This window comes from Larimichthys crocea, chromosome XIX (assembly GCF_000972845.2).
Source record: "Larimichthys crocea isolate SSNF chromosome XIX, L_crocea_2.0, whole genome shotgun sequence".
NCBI classification, from domain to species: Eukaryota; Metazoa; Chordata; class Actinopteri; family Sciaenidae; genus Larimichthys; species Larimichthys crocea.
In genome coordinates this window covers 7821365-7836010 of record NC_040029.1, presented here as the reverse complement: position 1 = coordinate 7836010, position 14646 = coordinate 7821365, and the positions used below count along the sequence as shown (strand labels likewise).

The 14646-nt window shown below is 42.3% G+C and overlaps 2 protein-coding genes and 2 non-coding genes across 4 annotated transcripts; all 4 read right to left on the bottom strand.

The window, feature by feature from the left end:
- Nucleotides 1-602: 602 nt before the first annotated feature.
- On the bottom strand, nt 603-6718 carry pwp2h (PWP2 small subunit processome component). Its single transcript, XM_019276987.2, has 21 exons — nt 6572-6718; nt 5621-5733; nt 5434-5528; nt 5247-5346; nt 5001-5144; nt 4768-4903; nt 4461-4687; nt 3993-4136; nt 3838-3908; nt 3616-3752; nt 3258-3406; nt 3015-3162; nt 2769-2919; nt 2505-2685; nt 2272-2419; nt 2049-2157; nt 1676-1741; nt 1376-1594; nt 1142-1292; nt 990-1064; nt 603-907 (listed from the first exon to the last, which is right to left on the bottom strand). The coding sequence occupies exons 1-21, from the start codon at nt 6587-6589 to the stop codon at nt 730-732; spliced, it is 2760 nt and encodes a 919-aa protein (XP_019132532.2). The 5' UTR covers nt 6590-6718; the 3' UTR covers nt 603-729.
- A 932-nt stretch (nt 6719-7650) lies between these two features.
- Nucleotides 7651-12314, bottom strand: pjvk (pejvakin). Its single transcript, XM_019277000.2, has 6 exons — nt 12104-12314; nt 11031-11226; nt 10170-10311; nt 9957-10074; nt 8040-8183; nt 7651-7952 (listed from the first exon to the last, which is right to left on the bottom strand). Exons 1-6 carry the CDS (start codon nt 12312-12314, stop codon nt 7651-7653), a joined length of 1113 nt encoding a protein of 370 aa, XP_019132545.1.
- trnar-ucg (transfer RNA arginine (anticodon UCG)) lies at nt 8654-8726 on the bottom strand. Its single transcript has one exon. It is a non-coding gene; the product is annotated as a tRNA-Arg (tRNA).
- trnai-aau (transfer RNA isoleucine (anticodon AAU)) lies at nt 9273-9346 on the bottom strand. The gene has a single exon. It is a non-coding gene; the product is annotated as a tRNA-Ile (tRNA).
- Nucleotides 12315-14646: the final 2332 nt, after the last annotated feature.

Sequence of the window (14646 nt, the reverse complement as noted above, 5' to 3'; positions counted from 1 at the left end):
ACCATTTTTTTTGTTTTATCGCTGGGATTTTTATTTTTTACATTTTAGATGATTTTCGAACATTTTCTACAATAAAATAATTATAAAAAGCTAAATAATTGCTCCTGGGTATTGTAGTTTTTTAGCCTCAATTTACATTTTTGTTTAAAAGTTGAAGGACAATACAATTTTTTGCTAAACAGTCTGTTTTATCTCTGGGATTTTGTAACTTTTTTTACATTTCAGATCATTTTCTAACATTCTTTACAATAAAATAATAGTAAAAAGCTAAATAATTGCTCCTGGGTATCGTAGTTTTTTAGCCTCAATTTACATTTTTGTTTAAAGTTTGAAGGAAAATACCAATGCATTGAGGGTTGTTGGTGCTGGTTGCCTCCCTTATTTTGTAGTTTCAAGCTGAAGGGACTACATCTCCCTGTTGGCCTGCGTATGCACAGTCACAGCCGTTCTGGAAGCTCAACTTGCAACCAAACACCTCAAAAGGCCTTTTTTATTCAACATTGATCAGAATCAGAATCAGGAATACTTTAATAATCCCAGGAGGAAATTATTTAACCTTCATTTTTTTAAATTACCAAACTAAACACAGACCAGAGAAGACATAAATTTAAACCTATTTAATAAAAAACAGTTTACAATCATAATGTTTTCATAAAGTACACAAAAATCTGCTTTTACAGTCCAACATCTTCAATTTGAAGTGATGCCGCCGTGTCGTTGGAATGAGGTCTACAGGATCATGTCTGCAGCCTCCAAAGAGGCCTCGCTCATCTTCTCGGACATCTCTTCATCCTCCTCCTCCTCCTCGTCCTCCTCTTCCTCTTTGTCCTCCTCTGCCGCTCTCTTTAACCCTCTCTGCTTCGATAGGGCCTCAGCGTAGCGTATGTTAAACATGTTAAAGTCACACCTGTGCAAAGAAAACAAACATTTTTATGACCTGATGTGATTTTGAATTTCAGAGTTTATTTGGATTAAATGTTGAGACTTACAGTTTGGACAGGTTGTCAAAGTGTCTCTGGATGCTCTTCTGCAGCGCCTGGAGCGTGGGCAGTATGGCTCCTGACCTGCACGCCACAAAAATAATCAGCTACTAACTCCCAGACAGTAATGTGTATTTATTAAAACAGGACTGGGAGCAAACCTGTTCTTCAGTTTCTGTCCGTGCAGCATGAGCAGGCTCTGCGCCCACGTCATGTAGAACTGCAGGTGACCCGACTTCTCCAAACACGCCGCCACGAAGCCCAGAAGTTTCTCAACGTAGATGTCAGGAAGAGAGCCGCAAACCACTGGGACTGGAACAACAAACACACCCCACGTGAGTCATTCACAGATAATCATTTTAAATGTATTCACCGTGTCGTGAGGGTTCACTCACTCTGTTCGTGCGGCACCGTTTCCAACACTTCCTGCTTGAGGGCTTTTTCGTTGAGTCTGAACGCCAGGACGATGGCCGACACCCACTCCTGAAGCCGCAGCTGCTTATGAATGCTGGCCGGCGTTACGTCCAGGTCGAGGTCGTAGGGGTCGAAGACCATAGACCCGTCGAGGGAGTAGACCAGCAGGCCTTCGGTGGTGGTGGCTGACCAGCTACGACCTGAGAGAAGACAGAGCCGCTTAATGAAACCAGTGCTGATAGACTGATAGCTCACAAAACCTGACAACTACTGTCACCTACCCGTAGGGGAGAACCGCAGCGAGCTCACTCTGATCTCCGGCTTGAAGTGTCGAGAACTCATGTCACCTGCAAAGATCGACAGAGAAGCACTGAAAACAGTGACCGATAGAACGAAATCGCGGATACAAGTGGTCGAAATGAGCGGACACGTATCTTGGCTCAACCTAGGTGTTCTGGGTACGTACAACAGGGAGGAGAGCCCGGGGTAGACCCAGAACCTGCTGGAGGGTAGGCCCATCTAGCCTACCCTGATAAACCTGCTGCCATAGCGACCCGACCCTGGAAATTCCAGATTTCCTAACCTCTGTTTGGAGAAATCAGATGTTCTCATACTTTATAATATCTGGTCTAAGTGTTGAAGTGAGCGTCGTACCTTTCCTGACTCCAGGGAGGCTGATGTTGACCCCGTCACCATCTCCAGCCCCTTCATCCACCAGAGCCAGGCTGCCGAACTCAGTCATCTTCCGTCGGTCCAGGAACTCCTGAAGGTAACATCGGACGACAACATGGATCAGAGAACAAGGCTCTCACACTGACGTCCTATAGATTTCACTCTGCATCTACAGTTGCCGACTGAGCTGAAGGTGAGGACGTACCTCCATGGCGTCAAACGACAGGTTGCAGGAGATCTCAAACTTCTTCATGAGCATCTGCTCCTTGATGCTGTAGATGCAGACGAACTTGGACTGTCCTCCCGCCAGGATCGACTCCCCGTCCGCAGAGTAACACAAAGACGTGAAGGACCTGGATGAAACAAAACATAAATCAACGCCCCACAAAGAGTCATCAATTCAAACTTTTCTTCTGTAAGTCCACTCCTCTGACTCACTTGCCCTTCGCGGTCTGCTTGGCTGTGACTTTATCTGTCTCTTTGCGGCCCGTCTCCAGGTCGTGACGTCCTGCAACTGAGCCGGTTTGTGAAGCTGTTTGGGGGTTCCAGAAGGAGATCTCACCGTTCAGAGTAGCCACGGCCAACTCCTGACCGTCAGGGCGGTAAGTGACGGACAAAGCTGGAGGAAAAAAAAAACACAGTCAGTGCGGTCGAAAATCTCCAAGTCTGCCCCCTACATGAGCGAATGACAGCGATATTTACCATCAGAGGTGAGGTGAAGCGTTTCTTTGACCTGCCAGCTGTCCAGCATGTCCCACAGGCGGATGGTGCGATCCCACGAGGCGCTGGCGAGGATGGACTGAACTGGACTGAAACACAAGCAGCTGACTGGACCCTCGTGACCCCCAAGGACCTGGTGAGGAGGTAGGTGGAGTCCATAAGTGCACAAAAATCTCAAAACAGACAACTGAGAGCTGCATTTGTAAATATATGTCATTATGTGCCTACCTCCAGGAGTCGGCCAGTCTGCATGGACCACAGGAAGATCTCAAATGAGTCCTGAGCGCCTGCGCTCACCAGCTCTCCGCTGACATCTACTGCCAGAGAGGAGAACTGCGCAGGCCGAGGCGACGTGAACGTCCTGAAGTTTCTGTATCTGTAATCAACAAACGGACACGCAAAGATTCAAACACTATACCCCCGGATAAATTCTCCTTCGACACAAGCAACATTTCATTATTTTGAGGTCACCTGTGCAGGTCATATGCTCTGACCGTCCCGTCCAGAGAAGCACTGACGATGACGAAGCCGCTGGAGGTGAAGGTGACATTGGTGATGCTGCTGGTGTGCTCGGTGAAGGTGACGAAGCAGAGGCCGCTGTTGGTGTTCCACACTTTGACCTGTGGAAATGAAACCACAGACAGACACCTTCAGGTCACAGCAGTAGCGCGTGTTTTGGGCAAGATTTGGCATTAAAATCAGGGTCGACTCAGCCTTACTTTACTTATCCACCTTGTGTGCGCTGCTATGACAAGTGTGGGATCAATAAAGTCTGTCTTATGTTACAAAGTACTGTTAATAATAGTGCGTAATAGTGTGCAGCACCTACTTTGCCGTCATCGCCTCCTGTAGCAATGTACTGTCCATCTGGCGAGTAAGCCAGAGAGGCCATGTTGTTGAAGTGACCCTGCTGCTTGAAGACGTACGACTCGCTCTGCCACTCCCACACCAGCAGCTGACCCATCCCTGAAGCGACAATGAGTACATTTTTAAAAAATCAAATCAAATCTAGAAAACAAACACAACATAAGAGAAAAAGACGTGTTCTTACCCGAGCACCCGAAGCCGATCCAGTCTCCAGAGCTGTTTATGGCCACTGAGTGTATTCTCTGATCGGAAATACTGGAAACATTCAAACAACATCATTTAAATGTGAGAACGGCGTTTTTATTTTAAATCGACGCCGTCATAAACAAAAAGTCTCACCTTAGGGAGTGAATAAGATTAAACTCTGGAAGCTCGTGCAGGTGGAAGATGCCCGAGGCGAAACCCGTGACCAGGATGTGGGTCGGCTTGTGGTAGGCGGCAGCTGTCAGGTTGTTAAAATCCCCCTCTTTGTTGAAGAAGTGTCTGCAAGAGCGGGAGCGAATAAGTGAATAAAGAAAGTTGATTTATCTTCTCAAAAGCCAAGAGGCATCTTAAGAAGCAGCTTATGTCTTTATTATCAACCTAAACGTCGGCACTTTGAGTCATTATTTGGTCATTCATCTTCACTCCACGGCTTGTTTTTTCAGTGTCTGAGGCTCAAAGCTGATTTTCATTACAAATGCTGATGCTGCTATTACAGTTTTAGAGCGGCCAGGGGACAAATAAACCTCGTGGAGCCAAAAGCCTAATGGAGAGTGGGATGATTGCCACTAAAGTGTCAAATATTAGTTTTTTGGAAGGACTTACTTGCTCCTCTGCTTGTATCGAACGTTTTTGGTCTTCTCTTTGGGAGCTTTGGCTTTCCCTCTGATGACCTCCCCCTCCTCTCCCTCTATCCTCGCCTCCTCACCCTCATCCTCCTCGTCGTCTTCAGGGGTTTTAGGTTTGTTCTCACTCTTATTCAGGACGAGGCCGTCCAGCTCGGTGTCGCTCTCCCAGACACACAGCGTCCCATCCTGGCTCACCGTGTACAGCTGAAAACACAGCAACAACACTTGTCGCACAAAAAGCCTGAATCACAAAGTAGAGGCAAAGAAAGCGGAAATAAACCCACGTCCAGGCTGTCCTTCTCGAAGAAACACCCCACGACGACGTCCTTGTGTCCACCCAGGGAGTAGTAGATGAGGTTGGCCCAGCGCTCAGCACCAAACACCCACGTGGACATGTCTTTACTGCCCACCACAAAGCACCTGAACGAAGACATCAAGGTTTACTTACATGTAAAATATGTTAAATTGAACATTTTTCTAATTAAGTTTGGTTGTAAATTGTTTAACTTTTACTCACTTGGAGTCGTCAGTCCAGTCGATGCAGGTGGTTTCATCGTACGGGCCGTAGTAGCTCTTGTCCAACACGAAGGCATTAAACTCACGCTGCTTTCCGGGAGCGTGGTACATCAGGGCGACGTTTTCCTTTGTGACGACAAACTTCCTGTGAAAAAGAAGCACGTAACGATGAATTCAAAGTCAAGAATTCAGGAGGAGGATTTGCTGATCCTAGTCTCTTTTTGGAGAGGTACCAGGCCATCCTTACCTGCCGTCAGGTGAGAAACGGATGCTGCTGACGGGCTTGTGAAAGTGGAAATGATGAAGGACGGCTCGGGTGACGAGACTGACCAACAACGCAGCTCCGTCTGCGTGAGACACAAACACAGAAACACATTTGTTGTTTTTGTAGTCCTGCTAGGAAAGAGAGACAACACATCATTCAAATTCTTTACCTTCATCCACCACGATTGCCAAGTTCCCACCAGGAGACAGACCCACACATGTTATGTTTTTTGTGGTGGAGATGGGTAACGTCTCCGATGTGTTGCTAAAGAACAGAGAAGACACAAAAAAATCAGTCTTTATTTGTCTTTCACGACCTCTCCTCCTCCTCCACCTCCTCCTCATCCTGTAACTTACTTCTTCAGGTCGAAGACAGAGACTCTGTTTCCAACCGGACTGACCACAGCGTTTCCATCTTTAGAGAAACTCAAGTTTCCTTGACGATAAACAGCTCCGAGCAGATTGGAAAACTACAATACAGAAACATCAGAGACAGACGGAGAGACAGTTTTATCAACTTTAAAAACTCTTTTTACAAACCCAATTGCACATTGTACAGTCACTTGCTGTACACCATAAAAAAAACTGTTTACATGTTTCATTTTTGACGGACCTCACTGTTTATTCTGTTTATACGGCTATATTTGCCATATTTATACTGTTTATATCTTTTAGATATATTTAACTTGTATATATTTTTTCTATTATTATATACTATTTTTAATATAGTCTTCTGTTTGTATAAAACATTTTTATTTCTACAGTCACTTTAGATTTTTTTTAAATAGTTTTTGTATAGATGTTAAGACGGGTTAACTTCTTAACACAGTTATATATTTATCTTCTATGCAAATGTTTAATCTCTCTGTACATATTTAAATGCAGATCTATCTCAGGGTTAATTTTAATGTATTGATACTGTGTTATAGGTTTATTCTAATGTATGTTTGCATGCTGCTACTGGATTATAAACTCATCATCAACATCAACCATACTCCATTTAAAAAAGTGGGAATTTAACAGACTGTCTAAATATTACTATTATATATACGTATTAAGATTATTATAGTAAGAGCGCTTTAAAAACAGTAAAATGCTGTTATTAAATGCAGTTTGACGTGAGCCGGACTCAAGTTTAATTGCTAAAAAATTATAATAAATAGCTTTAACGGACTCAAGTTTAATTGCTAAAAAATTATAATAAATAGCTTTAAATATGTTAAACTGTTGTTTTTCTTCGCGGTATGCAATAAAAAATATTAAAATAAACCTTTTTTAAACGGAGTTTGGTGTGATACTCGTACTCACCCTGTAGGCAAACTTCATTTCGACCAATATTCCTCAAACCTGACGCATTTATCTTGTTTTTTATTTCTTTATAAACCTGCGGGTATAAATGTTTCACACATGCTTCCCCCACACGTGTTTGTTGACACTTGACACATCCGGTTTGAAGTTGAGTGAAACGCCATCTACAGGCAGGGAGGGTGAGCGTTTCAAAATAAAAGCATGGCACATGTCAATCTTTATTTTATTTTTTTATTTTTTTAGACAAAATCCAGTTCAACGAGAGAGAAAACATGACAAAATATGATCAGTAGCTATTAGAAATATTTGTTAAATGTGATATTATATTCCTAGTACAAATTAGAGTGTTTTATGGTTTATTTTGGCTCTTTTATCAAATACAGTCACACATAGACAAAGTATATATCTTTAAATTTTAACACTATGTATTTAATTATGTAGGCTAAAAAAAAACTAAATTTAAAATCAGATGTTCACGCAAGAAGTGTTTTTGGTATTTTTCACTATTAATCTTCAATTAAAATCATTTAACAGTCTCATATGACAACAAAAACACCTAGTCTTTAAGTGTTAAAATATAAATAACAAAACTTGAATGTAATAAGATGCATTGTCAGGGTTTGCTACTACAGCCATGACCATGATAAGAAATGTTAGCAGTTCTCAGCTGTTTGTTAACTTTAGGTTTGTGCTCCTGTATGATGTCTTCAAAGTAAAAGACTCATGGGGGAAATGCTCAAAATAAATGACACACTTGGAACAGGACAAAACAACTGGCCTTCACATGATCCCTCTAGTCCTTTTTCACCCAATGCCTCCGCTGAATAATTTAGCACATGGCAGCTACAGTACATACACAGCACACGTGTCGAAATGGGTTGGTGCCAAAGGTAAACAGAAAACAACACTGTACAGTACACCGCAAAGTGAGAGGTAACACTCCTGGTTCAGTAAAGTCCAATCTACGTCCAGTTTTCATGACTTTTATTTGAAAGATCTCAAAACCAGCCCGGTAAACACTCTTGCACCTCCATAAAACCAAAGAGCAAAGTTTCTCGGAGTGAAATCACTTCTCTTTTTCACCTCAGCGTCTTGTGCCAGAGGTCGAAACAAGGCACCACATGCAGCCGGACATATTTCTGGCCCCCGGTCGTGCACTCAAGACAACCGTAAACAGTTTCCCGCCTCTGGTTCCCCATCCCGCAGAGCGCACACGGCCCTTTGGGAATATTGTGTTTGAGGAGGTTGACCCTTGTGTGTGAGCTATCTCTTAGGTAGGCAGTGGACACATCTGTCATGCTTGCGGCTTTCTCGTAGTAGTCGGTAACCATGTCGTCCATGTAGGTGTCGGAGTGGGTGAGCTCCTCAAATGTTCTGTTTTCTGCACAATAATTGGATGAAGCAAAATTACTAAATTATAGTGAAAGTAATGGTGTTATTTATGCTGTAGCAGAGGACCTTACTGTACCTGCTCTGAAGGGGTTTCCGTAGACGATTCCAGACAGGAAACGGCGCAGTGGACCCATGGAGAAGTGACTGATGAAGCCACCGAGCTGCTCCCTGATCTGCTCACGCTCAAATCCACCTTGAGACTCCGCGCCTACACAAATATCTGAAAAAGGAGGGTAATGTGTAAACCCTAGATGAAACTGACTGACTAAGACTTGGCCATGACAGACTTAAACTGAGAGAACCCTTGGGATCTTTGGACCCATTTTGGATGTGATCAAGGAGAAATCCCTGAACAATTCAACCATGAAGGGACTCAAACCCTCAATCATCTGATTCAAAGTCATAGACGCCTTGTCCATTGGGCCACATGGTCACAAAAAGCTGCTGCTACCTTTATTTTTTCATGACTGGGTCAAAACAACAGATCTATTGGGATGAGGGGAAGGGAAATAGCACCAAACATCCCTCTCAAATAGAGAAGTAGCAAGACATCCAAGATGCAGTGATTTGTTCAAACTCTGGTCAGTATGAGGGATCCATTAGCACCACACTCTGACTAAGTTACTTTAGAGAGTGTCACAAGACCCAAAGGTGAGGTTTTATAGCTGCAGCCTTAACTATTACAGACTTCAACCACGGAGGGACTCGAACCCTCAATCTTCTGATCCGAAGTCAGACGCCTTGTCCATTAGGCCACGTGGTCTAGTCCTTAAGCACCTTCTTCATGACAAACACACATTTTAGATGTCAGTCTGGGGCGATCACCTTCCAGCTTGGCATCGTAGAGTACAGCACTACTCTTGCATGAGAAGCAGCAAGAGATCGACTTCAGCAGCCAATACAGGACTCTGTTAGTGTTGTCACTCAAGAAACAGAAGGTGATCATCAGTTGCTCCATGTTGTTATTTAAGAGAATTGAAGCTGCTGATGCTTTTGTTGGTAGCTTTCTCCTAGAATGACATTCAAGCATTTGTTTTTCTGATGGACAGTCAGGCGCATTACAATTTTAGACACTTGGTTTATCCAGGCCTGCAGTTAAAGGTTTCAAAAACTGACAATTGAACTGTCGTCAGGGCTAAACTTGAAGGTAACTTCATATCTTTGAGGTGCTTTTCAGAGGAGAAACAATTCGCTGAAGGTCGACTTTTAACTTGTCTGGAGTTCAGCTTGCTTAAGGCCTTTTTTGTTGATTATTTATATTTTTAACTGTTTCAGTTCCATTATCATGTGATTGGTGAAGCCTAAAGCATGGCCAGTATGGGGATCGAACCCATGACCTTGGCGTTATTAGCACCACGCTCTAACCAGCTGAGCTAACCGGCCCACGGACAGCACTGCTCTTTAGTCTTCATCTTTAGTCAACATTAGAAGACTCATTTACAGTGATGAAATGAACTCCAGACTAAAAAATAGGAAGATGAGTCGTAAGACGACACAACTGTCAAGAAAGAAAAGATGTGTGGAGAAGGTGTTACTCTGTATGGCATGATGAGCCTCAGGTGTTCACCACAATTGATGCAACCACAGCTTTTTATGTGGGACCCAGCTTTCAACCATGGAGGGATTCAAGCCTAAAATTTTCACTATAAAGACACCTCTTATCCTTTAAGTGCCCCGTTGACTTTCATCACACTCTTTGTTTGTAGTGGATTAAAGTCGGAGTCTGCAAAACCGTGCCGTTATGTGTAATTTCAGCTCTGTAAGCTTCATTTAGTCATTTTTATGGTTGCAGCAGAAGAATATCCTTGAAGAACAGGAGGGAACACACCACACAGAAAGTCTAGGCTTTGGAAGCTGTCCGAGGAGCTAGAAAACACCCAACAATGTAGTTTTCAATGACCCCAACAGGTGAAAAAGCAGTGTGGTTGCAACAAGAATCAGTATCAGCAAGAGTAGGCGAAGGATTGGTGAGAGTTGTCGGTAGCCTTCCTACCAAGGCGCCCGTCCAGTCGAAAAAACAGCTCACAGATACTGAAGGCGATGGTGGTGTGAGCCGGGATGACGATGGCCTTGTCTCGACCTTTGGGATTTCTGCCGTCATCAATCTGAAACTGTAGCATAAAAGAAACCAGAGTGAGGCACCCGATATGAAATCTTGACTTTAGTGTCACCATTTGGTTGAGGTTGTCAAAAAAGTGTGTTTTACCCTCATGGTAGTCCCTCTCATCCCGGCGTGGACGGTCAGAGAGCACTGCCGTGTGGTTCGGATGCTCTCCACGACCACACAAAGTACGCTGCGCCTGCTCTCTTTGGACTGACGAACCAGGCAGTGATCCAGGTCCACTTTCCTGAAAATGAACCGCAAAAATAACCACCACGAAATAAAATGTTGACGAATGTTGAGAAGCATGGAAAAGAACTGTTGACGCACTGGTTAGGAAACTAATGCAAACTTAGGTATGTATGGTAATTATGATTGTGAGTAAGAGTGGTATCTTCTCACATAACTCTTCTACTGGCTCCATATTAAACACCTTTCTGAGACCATGTGCCATGTATTCTTGGAGCTCACCAATACAATGGTCCTTTTAAGTTTGACACTTGTTAATGTCAAGAAAGATAACATCTACGGTCTGTTTATTGTCTTGCATTGTGCACTTGTATGTAGCTCGTGTATGCTCGCCAGTGTAGAATAACACGATCATTTATTCATCCTTACAGGGAAACCCTTCGTCTCACATTCCCTCTGTCACAAGGAGGTCGGAGGTCAGACATCAACTTATAACTTTTGTTCGGAAAAAAAATGATTTTAAATATCTAAAATGTCAAATTTTCATGGAGTAAAATACATATGGAGAAATCAATTCATGACAGTGGACTCTCTCACATCTCCTTTTTTCAGAAAGATAAATAATTAATCAAAAATTGATCTTGGTTATTAATAAAACATTGCAGAGATGACACCTCTAATCAGCCTTAAGTAACACTATGATATGATGATGTTGAAGATAAGAGTGCACACTGAGCAGCTGTTGAACGCATCCCAGCACACGGTATGTGGTGTTACCTGGAGTTGAGTTCTCGCAGTAAGGTGGGCACCTCCAGCTCGTGTTTGGTCACAATGCCGAAGGAAGCTTTGACGGCCACGGAGTCTGACCCGCTGATGTTGAACCCCACATCATTGATGAGGTGGTTTCCTAATCGACCGTTGAGGGCTAGGTCGGATTTGTCCTCGTAGTTGAGGAGCTGATAAGATGACACTCCTGTTTCAGAAAAAAAATATTTTAACTAACTAATCTTGTATTTTTTTACCCTCATTTGAAAGATTTATTAACTTATTTTTAAGTAGGTACACCCAGTCCAAGATGATAAGATATATATATGATATGATATAAGTACACTCAAAGGGGCCACTTCTTGTATTGAGTACTTTTGGTACTTGAAAGTAGTTGTGGATAATTCTCATTAATAACTACAAAACCTAAACTTATACTGCCACATTTATCTAAATACTTCCATCACAACTGGAAATATTTACTAACAGAATGTTAATCTAATCTTAAAAAGTGAATATAAAACCCTAAAGTTGATTTAAAAAATAATTAAAAAGTGAATATAAAACCCTAAAGTTGATTTAAAAAATAAAAAAAAAGGTTAATGTGGCTTTCCAATAAGAGTAAAACAACTCCAATAGGACACATTGTCTTGACCTTTTTCTTTTCTTAAACATAAAATTAGCCATCTGAAAATAACAAAGGAAATTAAGGATAATGATGTTTTAAACCTTAAACAAACCCATGTTGTACAGATAATGATGTTTTAAACCTTAAACAAACCCATGTTGTACAGCTAAACATTGTTCAAACTCACAAAACTTCATTTAAAATTGTAGTGTAAATCTCAAAATATATAATATCATACCATATACCAAATATTTCAGCTTGAATATTGCGTAAATGTGTATAAAATGATGCATAAGACATGTGACATGTCTTGGATTTGAATATTTCACTTTGATGTAGAGCTGAAACAAGCTGACAGATTATATGTCATTCTTTTAAAAACTTTAAACTACTTAAAAAGATAAAAATTTGTATCTTAAAAATAAAAAAATGTCAAGTTTATCTTTCTATTTTTTACCTGCTGTGATCTCTTTCTCCCCTACCAGGATGTCTTTGAGAGAGAACGGGGTTGAAGCGTACTTGTTCTTCTTCCAGAAACGCCTTTTCCTCTTCCTGATCACCAGGCTGAGCGGCTGGTAGCGGTCGGCCTCGCTCAGGCTCGGGACGGGGATCAACCTCCCCGTGTCTCCCACCTGCTTCACAAAGTTCTTAGTGGCTGATGCGAACATTTCGAGCCGTGCATGAGCATCAGAAGCAGGTCAAATAAATATCTTCCTCTAGTTAGACATCACCTGTGTCGCACACACGTTGCTGGGTCCATTTGTGCTGCTGAACATCACTCGAGAGTGTTCTTTCAGACCCGTGAAACGTTAAATAATGCAGGTAGAGTGTAAGGGAATATGGGACAAGGTGAGTGTTAACTCGATAGGTCACCGGAGGCCTCTAGCTTCCTGTCATGTGACAAATGAGGTGGAAAAAGACAAATTGTGGTGCTGACTAAAGCTTGAACTATGAATAAAAGTCTGAATCCTGTTCTCCTTTGACTCTGCGATACACAGAACATCTGCTTTGGCCGCAAGCCTTTCTCTGAAATGTCTGGATTATTTTTTTTAGGGATGTCTCTGCGGTTTTTGTAAGATCTAATGTTTTTTCATTGCAGCTTTTTTTAGTCTGGATAATGTCCACCTTTTTCTGACTAGTGGCCTCCGCTCACAATGTGTGTGTCCTGCATGCATGCACACTCATGGGTTGATCTCTCCTGTGGTTACACTGCTGCTGTCTAGTCTATATATCCAGAAATAGCTCGCACATTGGAAGGTTTTTAAATGCCACTTGTAAGAAGCTTTTCTTACCACAGGAGCTGAGGTCAGTTCCAGTTTTCTATACATTACAATCTCTGTAATTTCTGGGTCTTTCTTCGAACCATGACTTAAGGATAAAAAAAAAAAATCATCACTGCAATTTACACTTGCAAGCAGTCTTCGAAAGTTCGGGAACAACTACTGGAGCCTGGTTTAAACTGAGTTTATCCAAACCTCAGTTTACCAAAGTGGATTATACACATATCAGGGAGCTTTCAAATCACCCAGTGAGACTATTTAATGGAATCAGGGAGCTTTCAAATCACCCAGTGAGACTATTTAATGGAAAAAAAGCATTTTTTCCCATGATTATCCTCATCAGGGGGGTTGAAGCCGATCCCAGAGGTAGGGTATACCCTGGACAAGTTGCCAGTTCTTCACAGGGTTGACACATGAAGACAAACAACCAATTTAACCTGCAAGTCTTTGGACTGTGGGACGAAGCCGGAGTACCCGGAAAGAACCTTCTTGCTGTGAGGCGACGGTGCCATCCCAAAGTTTGGTTTCAGCAAAACCAAGTATACCAAGTACAGAATCAATGATTAACCACGCATTAATGACTCTATAAGGTACATGCTAATGCACAAGACAAGCAATGATAGTATTATTTAGTATAGTATTGGTAGTATTGCGTTTTTTTGAGTGAATGAAGGGTCCAAGAGCGATTCAACATGGTTGACTTCTGTTTGCTGTGCAGCTGTGAAAGATTATTTAAAAAAAAGTAAACCAGGTGCAAAAAACTTGGACAAACAGGGAACATTTAGTCGGCCAACACCAAACAGAAGAGTCCAAGTGTGTTTGCTTTTAGCTTACAGTACTGACAGACTGCTTTAAGTCTGAAATGACATGCTCAGTATCTCAGCCGGAGACAGGCTAACACGGGCTGTTACAGGGGTCGCCACATGTGACCTTTGGTTAAAAGGATATCTTCTCTAACCACCAGTTCATCACACTGCCTTAAGAAAACTATGAATGAACAGAAACTGAGCTGTCATCTGAAGCAGGAACTGTCTTCCCATCTGCTTCGGTTTCTTTCCCCTGTGGCTGCGCTCTGCTCTTTAATGGGAAATCATTCTGTTCTTCACGCACCTCAAACACATCCTGGCCCAAGATGTTCAGCAAATGAAACAAGTGAATCCATCAGTGACAGAAATGTGATTTTATGAAGGCTTTAATAACTCAACGCAAGAGGAGAACAGCTTGTTAAGAAGACAGTATTCTGTGCAGGAAACATGAGCGAAGAAGTCATGATGTTTGTTTGGTTCTCTACCTCCGGGATATCCCCTCAGGGACCCACGATCTGCTTGACACACCGATTTGGCAGAGCTTTGCCCTGGAAAACACATCAGACGAATGTAACATGCACATTGTAAACCACTCAGGCTGGAGTGTACAAATTTAGGTCAGCAATCTCAGGTAGATGGAAAACTGAACATTGCTTCGAGTACAACTTTGGTGCATCGAAATGTTTCGGTCATTAACAGTTGACTTCAGTTGTTGCTGAAGATGTTTATTATTTAAGGTTCTTTAATGCATTATGTCATATGAATTGTAAATAAGTAAATCATAAAGCTGACTTTGAATCATCAAGACATGAAACATTTGGTCGCTTGAGTCGAGCAGACAAAGCAGTCAAGGTGAAAGGTCACACAGTACATGTGGATATCCTGGAAAGAAACGCTCGACATGAGCTCCTTTC

Bases quoted from the DNA above. Each gene is read 5' to 3' on its own strand.
- pwp2h (XM_019276987.2), bottom strand. The intron at 3,407-3,615 runs GTAGGTGCTGCA...TCATTTCCACAG, and splicing joins CAGGAGGCGATGACGGCAAA to GTCAAAGTGTGGAACACCAA. The intron at 2,158-2,271 runs GTACGTCCTCAC...TGTTACCTTCAG, and splicing joins TGTCGTTTGACGCCATGGAG to GAGTTCCTGGACCGACGGAA.
- pjvk (XM_019277000.2), bottom strand. From the start codon at position 12,314: ATGTTCGCATCAGCCACTAAGAACTTTGTGAAGCAGGTGGGAGACACG. The intron at 11,227-12,103 runs GTAAAAAATAGA...TTTCTGAAACAG, and splicing joins GGAGAAAGAGATCACAGCAG to GAGTGTCATCTTATCAGCTC. The intron at 8,184-9,956 runs GTAGGAAGGCTA...CTCCTTTTTCAG, and splicing joins TCGACTGGACGGGCGCCTTG to ATATTTGTGTAGGCGCGGAG.